This window comes from Falco peregrinus, chromosome 5, assembly GCF_023634155.1.
Source record: "Falco peregrinus isolate bFalPer1 chromosome 5, bFalPer1.pri, whole genome shotgun sequence".
Taxonomy (NCBI): domain Eukaryota; kingdom Metazoa; phylum Chordata; class Aves; order Falconiformes; family Falconidae; genus Falco; species Falco peregrinus.
The window spans coordinates 76,159,995-76,175,564 of NC_073725.1; the positions used below are offsets into that span (position 1 = coordinate 76,159,995).

At 61.3% G+C, this 15,570-nt stretch overlaps 3 protein-coding genes across 3 annotated transcripts; 1 reads left to right on the forward strand and 2 right to left on the reverse strand.

The window, feature by feature from the left end:
• Positions 1–14: 14 nt before the first annotated feature.
• On the reverse strand, positions 15–2,943 carry PTX4 (pentraxin 4). The gene is given in 3 exon segments (XM_005244173.3): positions 15–1,211; positions 1,213–2,166; positions 2,304–2,943. Coding segments are annotated over 3 exon segments (1,389 nt in total). The 5' UTR covers positions 2,433–2,943; the 3' UTR covers positions 15–905.
• Positions 2,944–3,433: 490 nt separating this feature from the next.
• Positions 3,434–11,166, forward strand: ECI1 (enoyl-CoA delta isomerase 1). Its single transcript, XM_055806331.1, has 7 exons — positions 3,434–3,536; positions 3,904–4,047; positions 5,823–5,950; positions 6,609–6,755; positions 8,082–8,203; positions 8,900–9,078; positions 10,652–11,166. Exons 1-7 carry the CDS (start codon positions 3,494–3,496, stop codon positions 10,816–10,818), a joined length of 930 nt encoding a protein of 309 aa, XP_055662306.1. The 5' UTR covers positions 3,434–3,493; the 3' UTR covers positions 10,819–11,166.
• A 267-nt stretch (positions 11,167–11,433) lies between these two features.
• Positions 11,434–14,907, reverse strand: LOC101923441 (deoxyribonuclease-1-like 2). The gene is made up of 8 exons (XM_005244097.2): positions 14,761–14,907; positions 14,325–14,413; positions 13,226–13,309; positions 13,011–13,111; positions 12,824–12,936; positions 12,421–12,575; positions 12,199–12,295; positions 11,434–11,484 (listed from the first exon to the last, which is right to left on the reverse strand). Exons 1-8 carry the CDS (start codon positions 14,905–14,907, stop codon positions 11,434–11,436), a joined length of 837 nt encoding a protein of 278 aa, XP_005244154.2.
• Positions 14,908–15,570: the final 663 nt, after the last annotated feature.

Here is a 15,570-nt window from a genome sequence, read left to right on the forward strand (position 1 = left end):
CGGGGGCCGCGCCGCCCCGGGGCACCATGGGAGCTGTAGTCCCGCCCGCGGCCCCCCCCCCATCCCCGCCGAGCCCTCTCCTCGGGACAGCGGCCGCGACCCGGCCCCGGCTCCATCCCCGTTCCGCAGCCGGCGACGGGGATGTGGCCTGCCGCGGCGGGGAGAGCGGCGGCGGCGGCCCGGGAGGCCGCAGGGCTGCGGTGAGGCCTTGCCCCGCGGCGGGCCCGGGCGCGGCTTGCGGCTGGCAGCCCTGGCAGCGAGGGCCCCCGGCCCGGGGAGCCCGGGGAGCGGGCGGAGCCGGCGCTCCTGCCGCTCTCCTGGCAGGGAGCTGCACCGGGCAGCCGTGTGGGAGCGTCTGTGTGCTTTGCCTCAGCCCCCAGCCACAGCTCGATCCGAAGGTCTGCTGCCAAGGGCCGGGCACTGGGGCACTGCTGGCTCACCCCGGTCACGGGCTTTTCCAAGCTACAACTTCCCCCTCAGGGTGACTCAGTGGCAGATGCTGGCGGTGGCGGGGGACAGGCAGGGGTCACTCATGTGTGACCGAGCCTGGGGCTCCAGCTGCATACGCTGAGCAGCTCCTGCCTGGCCCTAAGCAGCACCGAGCGGTACAGTGAAAAGCCAGACCAGAAATACGTTATTTCTCAGCCTGGAGAGGAGAATTTTAATTGGGATATATTTTAATCAGAACGTTGGGGCCATATACCCTCTGTGGTCAGAGCTGATAAGCCCCCAGCTTTGGGACAGGTCCTGGAACTGGGTCCCACCCCTGCCACGCTGGCTGCCAAAAGCCCTTTTCCTTTGTCCCACATCCAGTGGCCCCAGTCCTGAGGTGCCCTCTCTCCCAGGTGTCCCATCACCCCAGGAGGACGCGGCTCAGGCTGGCGCCGCTCCCACCACCAGGCTGGTCACAGGCAGTGCTGGAGGCAGGGGCACGCCACCCTCTGCACCCCACCCTGCAGGGAGGCATTGGCCAGTGTGAGGAGGGGGCCACGGGGCAGGGCCCGGCCAGTTGCCATGCTAGCCACCTCCCCTGGCAGGAGAGCCCGGCTCCAGAGCACGAAGCCAGCCAGGTGACCCACAAAAGCTTCTGCGGTGCCCAAGTCCCTGCCAGGGTGGTCCTGCTCCCAGCCCAGCACCAATGAGCCACCAGCTGGAATTTCATAGCCCTGCTGGAAGCCAGAGCCAGCAGCCAGCACCCGCCTGTCCACGTAGAAGCGGGTACTGGCCCTGGCCAGAGGACCAGGTGAGGCAGAGATGGTGCCATTTGCCATCCAGAAGTGGCGTTACTGGGAGCTCCCGAAAATGCCTGTTCCTGATGACAAAGTGCACGGAGCGTGGGAGGTCCCTGTCACAGCCATGCACAGCCAGCTCCCTGCTGCCGTTCTGGGTGGTGTAGGAGAGGAGGCCACCGAGGCAGGAGGCTGGGGTGGCCAGCCAGGCACAGAGCGACAGCTCCCGCAGCCCCTGGTGCAGCCCTGGCTTCAGGATGGCCACACGCTCAGCGGAGGTGTTGGGGAAGAGCAGGACGGCACCAGTGCGGCAGGCTGGGGAGGTGGACACTGGGGCAGGGGGCCTGTACCTACCCTCTCCTGGCTGCTGGGGGGCCAGTGGCTGCTCCTGGGGGACTGTAGTCATGGTGGGGAGCGCCGATGCCATGACTTGGGCTCCTGGTGCTGCATCACAAAGGTTCTCTGCATCCTTCCCGGGTGTTCCACCAGGCCTGGCATGGGCTGGCAGCCAGTGCCCTGCCTCCTGCCAGCGTTGCTGCCACCGCCGCCTTGCCTTTGGGCGCCGAGGGCTGGGAGGGCTGGGGGCCACCCAGCTCTGCGGCTCCCACTCCAGCTGGCTGCCCCAGCTCTGGGCAGTGGCTGGCAGGCTGTGCACCTTGGTGCCAGCCTCCACCAGTGTACCCAGTGGGTGAGTGAGTGGGCAGTGTGGTGGGTTCAGGGCACCCACTGTCCCCTCCAGCTGCTTCAGCCTGCGGTGCAGCCGCTGGCTGGTGGTGGCCAGGTGGGCCAGCTTGGTGCCCAGGGCAGCCCGGGCAGCCGCAGCTGCCTCTGCCTGCTCTGCCAGTGCTTGGAAGCGTCCATCGATGTTGTAGGAGATGTTGTAATTCCTGGCGATGCTCTGGAGATGGCTTAGTGTCACCTCCTGGAGCCGGCGAAACTGCAGAGGAGTGGGACGAGGCGGGGGTGAACGCACATCCCTGTGCCAGGCCCCCACAACCCCCAGCCTGGCCCAAAAGACTGAGTGCCCCCCTGGCACAGGCCAGGCTGGGCCCCCTCCCCGCCCCGCACACCCACCTGTTCCTCCAGCCGCCGCAGCCGCAGGAGCAGGGGGCCAGAGCGGGTCACAGGCCCGAGTGCCTGGGTCAGGCCACCCTGCAGGGTGGCAGCAAGGAGCAGGCAGAGGGGCAGCGCTGTCCCCGCCATGCTGCTGCCGGACACTTGATGCCTGCACGGCAGGGCCAGCCCTGCCCCCGTGGTGTCCGTCCCTCCCCCCCGCGGCGCACCATGATGAGATCTGCAGGCAGTGCTGGCGTGCCCTAGCTGCCGCCAGCTCCTGGGCTCCCGGCCCTGCTGCCCTGGGCCAGGCACTGTGGGGGCGGTTGGCCCGGCTCAGGAGCTGCCTGGGGCTCTGGCTGCCCGGGTCAGGGGCCAGGCAGGGATGCTGAGCCCTGGGGCGGGGAAGGGTGTTGTGGGGATCCCTGGGCACACAGCCCTGGTGGGCCCAACCATGTGGGACAGCTCCTGGAGGGCAGCAGGGTGAGGAGTCTCAATAGTTAATATTGGGTGCAGGACAGGGTGGGCAGGTGGGACAGGCAGAGCAGGGCAGGCAGGATGGTGCAGGCAGGGCAGGGTTGGTATGGTGGTGTGGGCAGAGTGGGCAGGGCAGTGCAGGCAGGGGAGGCAACGCAGGGAAGGGAAGGGTAGTGCAGGCAGGGGAGGCAAGGTGGTGCAGGCAGGGCAGGCAGGCAGGGCAGGGCGGGCAGGGCAGGGTGGGCAGGGCGGGCAGGGCAGGCAGGGCAGGCAGGGCGGGGCAGGCAGGGCAGGGCAGGCAGGGCAGGGCAGGCAGGGCAGGCAGGGCGGGGCAGGCAGGGCAGGGCAGGCAGGGCGGGCAGGGCAGGGCAGGCAGGGTGGGGCAGGGCGGGGCAGGGCGGGGCAGGCAGGGCAGGGCAGGCAGGGCAGGCAGGGCGGGGCAGGCAGGGCAGGCAGGGCAGGGCGGGCAGGGCAGGCAGGGCAGGCAGGGCGGGGCAGGGCGGGGCAGGCAGGGCAGGCAGGGCAGGCAGGGCAGGGCAGGGCAGTCTGGGGCGCGCGGGCCACCAGGGGGCGGCAGCACGTGCGCGCCGCAGCACCGGCCGTAGACGGCGCTGCGGGGCAGGGCGGGGCGGGGCGTGTGGGGAGGGGCGGGGCGGGGCGTGTGGGGAGGGGCGGGGCGGGGCGGTGACGCGCGGGCGAGGCCCCGCCCCGTACCCTTGACGCGACGGCAGAAGATGGCGGCGGTGGGGACCCTCGGCCGCCGCATTGCCCGGTCAGGTGCGCCCGGCCCCGCGGGCGGGGTGGCCCCGCGTCCCTCCGTGCCCCTCTTCCGGGGGGTCAGCGTGTCCCTACGGCCCCTCCCCGTGTCCCCCGGCGTGGTCGGGGTGTCCCCGCGCCCTCCCTCAATGAGCCAGTTTGTCCCCCGTGTGCCCCACCGTGGGTCAGGGTGTCCCGGTGCCCCCTCTCAGTGCGCCAAGGTGTCCCCGCGTCCCCCCCGCCGTGGGTCAGGGTGCCCCACGCTCCCCCTCAGTGTGTCGGGGTGTCCCCGTGTCCCCACCCTGTCCGTGCAGGGCAGTTCTGGGCAGCACACCCCACACCCGGGGGGCTGTGCCCTGCCCGCCCCTACCTGCTTCTGTCCCCCCAGGCGTGCTGCCCCTCTGCCACCGGCCGGCGTGGGGCACAGCCGCCCGGCAGCCCCCCGGCCCCCGGCTGCCCCCCGGCCTCCCGCGCGCCCCGAGCCGAGCCTTCAGCAACAACAAGATCCTGGTGGAGCTGGACGAGAGCTCAGGTACGGTGGGCAGCCCCTCTGCGGTGTCACCCTCAACCCACGGGGCGTTGTGGGGCACAGGCAGCGCCCCTTCCCTGCCTGCCCCATGGCACGCGTGGCCCTGGGCTTGGAAAGCCACCAAAGCCCCAATGTCCCAGTGTGAGCTGCTTAGGACCCGCTGGGGGACAGGCGTCCCACCGGTGGCAGGCACTTCAGGTGGCTGGGTACTGCTTGGGTGCCGTGGGCAAACCCTAGCCGTCACCGTGGGCAGACCTTGTGCCCTGTCCCCTGCCTGTGCATCGTGCCCTCTGCAGGGTCCCAGCTTTGGGGACCTGGTGGAGTGGCAGGCGCTTCTTCAGGGAGCAGCTGCTGGGGATTTCTGTGTCCGACTGCCAGGAATAGTTGTCATGGGGCCAGGTCCCTGCACCGAACAAAGGTTGCCTCTTCTTCCTTTGGCTGCCAGGCCCCTGGGTGCATCCTCATGCTGCCGTCCCCAGCCTAGGCAGGACTGCAGCACGCAGACAAAGCACTCAGTGAGGGCCTTTCGGGGCACAGTCGCACCGTTTGGAAGGGGACAGGGGTTCGGAGCCCTTCCCGTGGTGCTGGCCAAGGTGGCAGTGCTGCTGGCAGGCTCGGAAAGGTGTGTGATCCCCTGGGCGGGGGATGCTTGCTGTGATAGAAGCTGGAGGCTCAGTGTTATCCGTTGAGCTCAGAGGGAAAGGAACTGCTGGGCAGCATGACCCCCAAAGTGGCTGGGATTTGGGACACATGATGTGGCCACCACACACATGCTTGTTCGTAGAATCACAGAATGGTTTGGGTTGCAAGGAACCTTAAAGATCACCTAGTTCCACACCCCCCACCAGCCCAGGTTGCTCCCAGCCCCGTCCAGCCTGGCCTTGGACATGCCGGGGATGGGGCACCCACAGCTGCTCTGGGCAGCCTGGGCCAGCGCCTCAGCACCCTCACAGTGCGGAATTTCTTTTTTCTCTCTCATTTAAATCTACCCTCTTTCAGTTTAAAGCCATTCCCCCCTGTCCTGCAGTCTGTCCTCAGCTTTCTTGTAAGCCCCCTTTAGGCGCTGGCAGGCTGCTGTAAGGTTTCCCGGGAGCCTTCTCTTCTCCAGGCTGAACCACCCCAGCTCTCTCAGCCTGTTTGCACAGCAGAGGGGCTCCAGCCTCTGAGCATCTTTGTGGCCTCCTCTGGACTCGCTCCAACAGGTCCATGTCCCCCTTACAGTGGGGGCCCCTGAGCTGGACGCAGTGCTGCAGGTGAGGTCTCACGAGAGCAGAGCAGAGGGGGACAGTCACCTCCCTTGACTTGCTGGCCACACCACTGGTGATGCATCCGAGGATGTGGTTGGCTTTCTGGGCTGCCAGCGCATGTTGTCAGGCCCTGCTGAGCTTCTTGTCCATCAGCACCCCCAAGTCCTTCTCCTGAGGGCTGCTCTCCATCCATTCTCCACTCAGCTTGTATTGATAGAGGGGTGCACCAACCCAGGTGCAGGACCTTGCACTTGGCCTTGTTGAACTTCGTGAGGTTCACGCAGCCCCATCTCTTAATCCTGATGCTCCATGTTCACCACTGGCTGAGTGAGCCCAGCTTGTGGGCAGATCTGGGCAAAGGCAGGGCCATGCTATTGGCCCTGCTGTTCTGGTGGCTTTTTGAAGAGCCGGGGGTGGAAAGACATGATCTGGGTGAGTAGGGAAACAGGGAGGCAGGTGAAGCTCCCCTGGGCAAGGCAATGTGTGCTGCTGTGGTAGAAGGTTCTGATGTCTATCTTTACCATGGCACAGGCGTCGCCACAATGAAGTTCAAGAGCCCCCCAGTCAACAGCCTCAGCCTGGACTTCATCACCGAGTTTTGCATAAGCCTGGAGAAGCTAGAGAATGACCGGACCTGCCGGGGTGTGATCTTTACATCCGTACGTGTTGTCCTGTGCTTGGGTGCAGACTGGGGGGCGATTTGGCAGGCATGTGTGCAATTCCCTCGCTCATGCTTGGTCTCTTGGCTCCCTGGTCACTGGCATGGGAAGGCCAGGAGGCAGCTTTGACCAGCTCTGAAAGGAGAGGCAGGGGCTCTTGGATGAGCTGTGCTCGTTCTTCTCTGCACTTCTCTAGCAGAACAACCACCAAGTATTGTCATTGTCTTTGAAATTAGAGCTACTTGTCTGCAAACCTGACACATCCCTTGAGATCTCTTGAACTGTCTGGAGGTAGCTGCTAGAAGATGCCAGTGCTTGTTTTCAGTTGAGATGTGGGTATGAGGTGGTGCGTGGGAATGGGACAGGACAGGTTTTGTGCTGCGTGGCTGATGTACCCACACAGGGAAGTCATGCTGCACCTGCACAGGGAAATTGTGCTGCAAGCGAAGAGTTGCAGCCCTGTGGGCCATGCTGATGGAATGATCCAGGCTGTGGGACAACTGGGAAGATTGTTTCAGAACCCCAAAAGACCTTGGTTTATGTCATATTTAATTATCACTTTCCCTTTCTTCAGGCTGCCAGACCAAGTGCATTAGAGGGCTAAAGGGTCATCCCTGAGCAGTGACACTAAGTGACGTTTGTATTTTCCTGATTCCAGGCAGTCCCCAAAATCTTCTCATCTGGCCTGGACATCACCGAGATGTGTGGGAAGAGCACAGAGCACTATGCCGAGTTCTGGAGAGCCGTGCAGGAGATGTGGCTCCGGCTGTACGGCTCCAATATGGTCACTGTCGCTGCAGTCAACGTATGTCCTTTAGATCCGCCTTCCTAGTCGCCCCGCATGGTCTGTCGCTTGCTGCTGCTTGTTTGCACTGCGTGGGCAAGGACAGCCAAAAAGTCAGCCTTGTCAGTGTTGAAATAAATACAGGAATGTATTCGTTGGGAGGTCTTGGCAAAGTACATGTCTGTCAGTTCAGCACGCTGGGGTGTGGGAAGGTATGGAAGTGTGGGATGTTGCAGGCTCCATGGAAGCTGCAGGCGCTGCTGGGGTATAGCAGCATTTTGGCTGCGGTGGGGAGCTTGCACAGCACCCATGTCCTGCCGATGGAGGCTGAGGTGCCCTTGGCAGTGTTTTGTGCAGCAAGGGCCATACCCTGCCCCAAGAACTCAGCTAGGAGTCTGTCCTCCAGGTCGAAGGACCAGGAGGAGGGCTGTGGACCAGTGGTAGAGCCCAGAGGGGCGTTGATGGCAGACGAGTACCCCAGAAGCCGAGCAGCTGATGGAGGAGTCCAAAGGATGCCTGTCACATGCTCGCCGGTTGCTCTCCTGGACAAGGCTCATAGGGGTTGCCAGGGGTCACTTGCTTGGCTGTTGCACTGCTTTGCTAGAGGGCAGGAGGTGAAGGCAGCCACGCAGCACCACAAGGGCTTGTCCTCAGCCCTGTAGGCAGCGATGCTTGGGGCGGTGCAGTTTGTCTTGAGCCCTTTTTCACCTGGTTTTGCTCCTCCGGCTGTGGTTCTTGGCCAGCAGTGAAGTGCCATCTGAATGTCTGTGGATGGGTTGTTACCTGCTTGGTGTCTTGGTTTTGTTTTTCAGTGTGGTGCCACTTTGGCAGCTCATGGTTCTGTGTCTGTCCGTAAACTGTCTCTGAAGGCAGCTGAGCCTCTGAGCGGCTTCCCACCGGTGTCCTGTGGAGGGCTAAGCAAGCAGCGAGCCGTAGCAAAGATGGTCACAAATGGAAGTTTTATAGACAGGTGGTGTTACAAAGACAGAACCATTTCTGTGACATTTAGGGTTACAAACTCAACAAGTGTTAAAAACTCATACAGGGTTACAAGAAAATGCTGTAGCAAATCTCCACTGCAGGGTTTGTAGCCCAAATAGCACAGATCAATTATCTAGATTTCCACACTGGAAAATGCAAGAAACAAAGGGTTTGAAAACTGAAAGGGTAAACCTCGGTAAACCTATCAGAAATCTTTAGGGCTGTTTCAAATAAGGTAATCAGAGACTTGGGGGACATCTGCTCTGTTGCCCTGTGTCTTCCCAGCTCTGGAGGAAACAGTGAGGCCGGAGGCGCAGGGATGTTTGTAACCACGACCTAGACTCACTCCTGCCTTCTCTTTGCCAGGGGTCCAGCCCGGCGGGAGGCTGTCTCATTGCCTTGACATGTGACTACAGAATCATGGTGGACAACCCCAAATTCAGCATTGGCCTGAATGAAGCCCAGCTGGGCATCGTGGCTCCCTTCTGGTAGGCCAGCGCCTCGCAATTTTAGTGTCACGTGTAGGTCTCAGAATTAATCTTCAAGGAGTTTCTTAATCAGTTTTAACTGGCTGCTGAGAGGTAGCGTCACGTGTCAGTGATCAGGTAGCTGCAGGAGACAGCACCTCATTTCTCCATCCTGTCCTGCAGGTATGTGAAAAGCTTTCAGGCTGCACAGTGTCCTCATGTGTTTCACCAATGAGGACCTCAGTTCTGACTCTGCAGTCAAGTCTGGGACTACTGCTGGGAGATCTCCATGGCCAGGCTCAGTCTGGGAATATGCTTTTCCCTGGATACACACTGTGCACCTGCAAAACCCCATAGCTGTGGAGCTCTCTGAAAGCATAGGGACACTAATATACTAAGATGCAGGCCCTTGCTTGCCCTGAGAACGTGTAAATGTGCTGTTGGCAAGGAGCTTTCATATTACAGCAAGTGGGCACAGGTGGGACCTGTGCATTGAGGGTAAATAAAGCAACTCTCGTGGAGAGGAGAGGGAACTCTTCTGGGGTAGTACCAAAAATGGCTCTGCTCACCTGACTTTGCACAGTATGACTGAACCTGTAGCTGCTCAGAGACCCCTCCTGGGGAGTGGGACCAAGTGTGCTCTTAGCTTCGGTGTCTGGGTGCAGCTGCCACTGGCTGTTTCTTTCTCTGACTGGGTTTTCCTGCCATCTCTTCTAGGTTTAAGGACACATTTGTGAATGTTGTGGGACACCGAGTTGCTGAACGCTCCCTCCAGCTGGGCTCCCTCCACCCTGCAGCTGAGGCCCACAAGTTTGGCCTTGTGGACGAGCTGGTGCCAGAGGAGAAGCTCCAGGAGAAGGCTGCGGCTGTTATGGCACAGTGGCTGGCCCTTCCCGGTAAGGGTAGCACCTCTGGCAGAGGAAGAGGGGATCTGATCTGGGTGGGAGGGACAGGTTCTGGGGCTGGCTCCCAGCAGGTACCTAACAGTTTCTATTTAAAGGGAAGGTGTGGATGGCTGGGAGGCAGGAAGGCTCAGCACAAGGTTCCCGCAGCCTTGGGCTAACAGAGACAGGTTTGCCAGTGGCCCTGTGCAGGAGGACACTGTGCTGGGTGTGTAGGGCACATGGCTCCAGCTCGGCTCACCCTGCCAGCCCTGCTGAGTCAATCTGGAGGAGCCTGAGCTCCAGATACAAGCTGAAACTGTGTCTGTCAGTGGAGGTGTTATCCAGGAAAGCTGCCATGGAGTGGAGGGAACAGGCTGAGCGAGAGTGCCTGGGTGGCTGCCAGTCCGCCTTTGTGGTCTGGATCAACTCTCAGCACTCTGCTGAGCTGGGGCTGGCGATGGGGGCAGGAGGACAGACAGCAAGCACAGATGTCACAAGCATGTTTGGGCTGCTCTGTGACTGGCAGCACATGGTTCCTGGGCTGGGAGGGGGCTGTCCGCCGGCCAGGGCTAGATCTGAGCTATCCCATCCCATGCCACCTCCTGAGTGCTGCAGGGGTGTGCAACTACGTGTCACACTTCAGCTGCACTTTCTGTAGAAATCTGAACAAAACTGTGCAGAAATGGACGGCTCCTAGGGCTGTCACTCTGTGTCCCAGCCTTGGAAGAGTGTCCCTAAACAGCTCTGTCTCCTGCTGTCCTGGTATTAGTGGCACCTCGGCCCCCAAGAGCAGGGAGCACATTTCAGCTGTGCTCTCTCCTGGCTTGGCACCATGCAGATCCTTCCCCAGAGCCCTAATCAGAGCCAGGAGGAGTCTGTCCAGGTAAAGGTGTCTGTAGCAGACAGACCTGGAGCTCTAGGGCATGGGGTGGCTGGTCAGCATTTCACTGTCACGGCTGAAGCACGCTGAGAGCATGCTTGCAACTTCTGTGCAACATCATTGCACATGGTTCTGTACGCGTGTGAGCAGGTGTGTGCTCAAGCTTCTGTCAGCTCCAGCAGCCAGCGCTGCTCCGGCAGCATCCACGTATTTGTGCGGAACAGCACAAGCCCCGCGCCTGCTGCTGGGATGAGCTCGAGGGGACAGCGCTGCTGGCTGTTGTACGGCATGTTTGGCACGAGCGGACTGTCTTGTGAGGGGTTTGGGTGTGGGAGCCTAGAGCCAGAGCAGTTTCAAATAACGGAGAATTTTGTTTAGTTACTGCTGTCCTGAGCCCGGTGGTGTGTACTGGGGTGGGGGCTGGGCTCTGGAGGGCACAAAGAGAAGGAGGTGCACAACTGTCTGTCATCTGTCCCAGCAGATCAGTCATTTCCCCGCTGAGTGGTACAGATCATAATTTATTGTATGACAATTTATCCAGTTCAGCTTCCAGCGGTGGGTTTTTCTCACACCTTTCCCTGCTGGTTCAAAGAGCCCTTTGGTGTGCAGTACTTCCCCGTTTGGAGGCACCTGCACGTGGTGGCAGTGGCTGAGAGCTGGTCAGGGGTGAGGACTGTGCGTGTTCCTCATCCTTGCTCTCCGCAGACCATGCCCGTCAGCTCACCAAGTCCATGATGAGGAAGGCAGTGTTGGATCGCCTGGTTGCTCACCGGGAGGAAGACATTCAGAACTTCATCAGTTTCATTTCAAAAGAGTCCATCCAGAAGTCACTTCGCATGTACATGGAGATGCTGAAGAAGAAGAAGAGCTGAGGAGCCAGCCTCCCAGGGTGCAGTCCCAGGAGTTCGAGTGACTCTCCAAAACACTGCAGGAGCTGTAGACTTGCACAGTGAAGCCGTCTGCAGTGTCAGCAACTGGTGCGCTGCCGGCTCCCATGGCTGCCCCAACCACCCCTTCCCCTTAGTCCCTGTAGAGTGCCTGACACCACCGCTGCCTTTCCCGAGAGTGGAGAGAGCTGTCTGCTCAGCTCCCCCGAGGAACGGACAGGGAGAGGGTCTTGACACCGCTGTGGCCCAAGCCTGCCGGTCCTTGGATATCCTCCCTCCTATCCAACAGCTAATTGTGAAATGAGATTTGTCAATAAAGTCTTTGATGAGGTAGGAGATGGATGCTTCGTTCCCCAGCCTGCCTGTGGTCACCTCTTCCTGGCTGGTGTCTCTGGGCTCTGGTTCGTCGTGGGTTGGGGGAGCTCTGCTGTGAGCCGCGTGGGCTGGGGGGTCTGGGCATGGCTGGCTGTGACCCTTCTCCGGACCGGGACCCAGAGCAGCCCACGCACAGGGCTCATGGAAGGGGCTGCAGGGAGTGCCTTCACGGGGGTTGGTGGTGGGAGCTGGAGCTGGATCGTGGTCAGTGGCCGTAGGAGGAGCTCAAGCCATCAGCTTCACCTCAACTGGGTAGTGGTCACTGACTGCCAGAGCCTGGAGGAGGGCGAGAGGCAGGGAGGTGTGACACAGGGCTTTGGAGAGCCCCTCGCTGTGCTAGTGGAGCCAGCAGGGCGGCTGTGATCGCCCTGCCAGAACCTTCTGCGGGTTGGAGGGGGACACAATGTCCCCGACCCCAAGACACTCGACACACAAGGCACCAGTTTTGGCACTTCTCATGGAGAGATGCCCAGGCATGGCCTGGGGCAGGTGCTGTCAGGGGGGTGCCTGCCCTCTGAGACCCCCATGTCTCACTTGGGAGCTCTGTGCCAGCTATGGGCGGTTGCAGGTTGGCTTGGATTGCCCCAGGCCCTGCCATCCTGCCCATTAAAGGCCACAAAACCCCCCGCGCATCTCATCTTTTCCCCACAGGGACAGGCAGTGACCCCAAATCCACCTGGGTCACCTGTCACCCCGAGCTCCCTGTTAGCTGGCTGCAGGCTGCCGTGTCCCTGGAGGCACATGCCTTACGCAGGAGCAGTGCTGGCATCCCAGCAGGCAGGTGCTGGGCAGGGGCACGCGTGCTGAAGCTGGAGCCAGCTTGGTCTGCTGCCAGAGCTGCTTCAACCCCATCTTTGAGCTGATACTTAAAATTTTGGCAGCTGTATGGCTGTGCCACGTTGCCAAATCCCGAAGAGATGCCAGCAGCCCTGCAGCCAGCGCTGCTCAGCTTTGGTGCGTTTGTGCCCTGCGTTTGCGAGCCCGGCTCACCTCCTCCTGCTCCAGCTGGAAAGCGCGCTGGAAGTTGTAGACAGCAGCTGAATTTGGCACGATGCTTCTCTTCAGCTTGGTGCCACACACCACGATCCTGCCAGGGAGACACGGGCGGTAGGTCCTGCTCCGGCCCCTGCACTCAGCCGCTGGTGGTGTGGGACGGGCAGGGGGGCTCTGGGGTGCCGGGGAGGGGGACAGGGGTGCCATCGTGGTGCTCACCTGTCATAGGCACAGTCTGACTTCCCCACGGTGGTGTCGGTGCCGTCGGGGAGCAGCCACTTGAAGATGTCACTGGTGCGCAGGCGGATGGCTGACCAGTCACTTGGCTGGATGTAGGCGCAGTCAGCATTGAAGTCCCCCAGGAACATGATGTTCTGCAGCAGGGAGATGGGGGGGTTCGTGGTGGCTGGGAAACAGGGCTGTCCCCAACACCCTCTCCCATGACGGTCAGCCCAGGGTGCTGGGGCACCTCCATGGCAGGGGGCAGGGCAGGAGTAGGGTCCCCATCCCAGTACCCTTGCACCAGCCCTGATAGCCTTGGAGCAGGGACACAGCCTGGGCTGAATAGTCCCCGGGGCTCAGCGCCCACCCTAGGTACCACCCCAGTGTTGGTGACACTCACGTCGGTCCCCCACTTGCTGATGATGGCCAGGTAGACATCGTAAAGCCCATCAATCTCGGCGACAGCATTGTGCGGGGCTGAGTGCAGCGGCACCAGCACAAACTCCCCCACCTCTGCCAGGGGAGAGAGATGTCAGCTCTGTGGCCACCCCATGCCACCATTCAGGGCCACTAGTCCCCCTGCTTACTGGTGTGTGGTGCCGAGACCCTCAGGATGAATGGCTCCCGGCTGAAGACATCCTGGGGGTCCTCATATTGGTAGGTGTCCACCACAGATACGACATCTGTCCTGTGAGACCAAAGGGATTGTGACTGGGGCTTGGCACAGCCCTTGTGTCCCCTCCGTGGTGCCAGTGGCCCCGCAGTGCTGCCGGACAGGCAGCAGCGTGCCCAGCCCCATTACCTGTAGATGAAGAGGTACATCTCCTTGTAGTTTTCCCGTCCCAGGGGGCCACTGATCTCATAGTCATATGGTGACGTGGACATGCTGCGGAGATGCAAAGGCAGGATAGTGACTTGGCTGGCACCAGTGACATGACTGGCACTGTCCTGCGGTGGCCTCAGCATGACCAGGGGCTGGGCAGCTGTGGAGTTGGCACCAGTCATTTCTGCTCTGCTGTCCCCTCCCAATGAGCCACCGTGTCCCAATGTGGGGTAACATGGGATGTAGTGGCTCCGAGCCACCCTGCTGTCCCCACCACCCTGGGGTGGCTCCTTGGGCACGGCAGGATGCAGGTCAGCTCCTGCCACCCCTTTCTCTGCAGGGATGCTCCTCACCTTCATTTGCAGCAAAGCTAAATTAGGTTAATGAGCAGCCCAGGGCCCAGCAGAGCCTGGCGTCACCCTGCCTGCCTTGGTGCTTTGTGACCTTGCTGGAGGGGACACCAAAGGGGCAAGGACAGGGGCTGGGCATACCTGCTCAGGAGCACTCACCGCCTTTCAACAAGGCAGCAGCAGCCTCTGCCTGTACCCTCCCCCAAAACAAGGTCAGCACCCAGCTGGTGGGGGGCTGCCAACCTGCGGTGCCCCATTTTACCCACCCCAGCAGCCACTTTTCCTCCTGGGGGACCCAAGCCGCTTGCTTCAGAGCATCACCTGCCACTGGGTCCATCCTGGGGGCCCCTGTCACTTGTAGGGTCTTGGGGTGCTGGGGGGCTGCCTGCCCCCTTCATCCCCCATCTCACCTCTGCCCAGCCCTGTTATATTTTGGAGACAGAGCTTGCCAGAGCTGTAGCTCCTTTCCACCCTGTGTGCTCCCATGGGATTGCAGCTTTCAGAGGGGGTTTGTGCCACTTGTATCCCCCTTCCTCTCCCCAGATTATTCCTGGTGGCTTTTTCAGTGCCTGCTCAAAGCTTCATCCCCAGCACTTTTCCCCTACTCCCCTTTCCAAAAACAAACCCTCTGCTGACAGACGACTTTTTTTTTTTGCCTTTTATTGCTTTGGCAGCTTGGCTTTTTCCCTGCTCCGCCCAGGCGCTCCCGGCTCCAGCCCCACTCATACCTGTTGAGCTGCTCCATGAGCTCGGTGACAGCGCTGAGGTCGGAGTCGCGCACCTCCTGCACCAGCACCACGTCGTAGCGGCGCAGGATCTGCAAGGCCGAGAGGGATGGCAATGGTGAGACAGAGCCTGCCACTGTCTCCCATCCATCTCCCAGCTGGCCACCCTGACATGGTGCTGGGTGCAGCACCATGGGGACCCACATGTCCCTCGGTGCTGGGGCAGGTGTCCCCACAGAGGGCTCAGAGGGACCACAGGGTGTCCCTGACACCCCACCTTGGTCCCCACCAAGACTTCATCCACCCAGGGCATCCTCAGCACTGGGACACCATCCCATCCATGGCCACGTCCCCACGTGCCCCTGGTGCAGGAGCACAGACACATTTTGGGTCTGCCCCAGCACACAGCCTGTCCCTGCATGGCACCAGCCGCACTCACGCTGACGATGATGTCCACCACTTCCTTGTTGGACATCTTGGTGTCACCGAACGCCTGGATGTTGAAGGCACCAACACGCAGTGTGGCAGTGGCTGGGCACAGGAGAGCCACAGCTAGCAAGGACAGTGACAGCACCATGGTCCCCATCCTGCCGGGAGGGATGCTGAGCCGTAGGGATGCAGCAATGAAAGCCAAACTTGGAAAACTGGATTTGAGGATAGCGAAAAAAAAACAACCGTGTAGGTCCTTCCTAAGTCCTGGTGTGCAACGGTGTGCCGTGGTGGGCACTGCCTGGAGCAGCCCATGGAGCTGGCACAGGCTGTCTGCCCGCTCACGAGTCCCAGGGGAAGCTAAACCCAGTCCCGCTGCGGTGAGTTCGCCCAGCAGTGCCGCTGCCACCCCTGGGATCACCCAGCTCCACTCCCTGCCAGGATGTCTCCATCGCCCACCAGCCCCAGTCACTGCCACCGGCACCCCGAGAGCTGCTCCACATCTGTAGATCTGATCACAGCCCCCACTGTCAGGATAAGGGAGTGACTCCTCATCCCAGCTTGTCTCAGCCCATCCCAGTCCCTCCCTGTTCACAGCTGAAGATGCTGAGTGCAGATCCATCCTTACCTTGCTGAGTGGGCAGCACCTCTGCCCTCCCGGCAGCAGGACGGGCGGCTTTATTCCCAGTGGAGGTGCCGGCAAAGCAGGATGAGTCGGACACCCCCGTGGGGGTTTTGGCACAGCTCTGGGCTCCTTCCCACGTTGGGAAACCAAACCCCGACGGGGCAGCAGGGTGGGGCCAGCATAGCCACCCTGTGC

What these genes read in the sequence shown, in the direction of transcription:
- LOC101923441 (XM_005244097.2), bottom strand. Translation starts at nt 14,907, where the DNA reads ATGGGGACCATGGTGCTGTCACTGTCCTTGCTAGCTGTGGCTCTCCTG. An exon ending in TGGTGGACATCATCGTCAGC is followed by an intron (nt 14,414 to 14,760) that starts GTGAGTGCGGCT and finishes TCGGCCTTGCAG; the next exon opens with ATCCTGCGCCGCTACGACGT. An exon ending in CTCATGGAGCAGCTCAACAG is followed by an intron (nt 13,310 to 14,324) that starts GTATGAGTGGGG and finishes GCATCTCCGCAG; the next exon opens with CATGTCCACGTCACCATATG.
- ECI1 (XM_055806331.1), top strand. Translation starts at nt 3,494, where the DNA reads ATGGCGGCGGTGGGGACCCTCGGCCGCCGCATTGCCCGGTCAG. An exon ending in TCACTGTCGCTGCAGTCAAC is followed by an intron (nt 6,756 to 8,081) that starts GTATGTCCTTTA and finishes TCTCTTTGCCAG; the next exon opens with GGGTCCAGCCCGGCGGGAGG. An exon ending in GGCATCGTGGCTCCCTTCTG is followed by an intron (nt 8,204 to 8,899) that starts GTAGGCCAGCGC and finishes CATCTCTTCTAG; the next exon opens with GTTTAAGGACACATTTGTGA.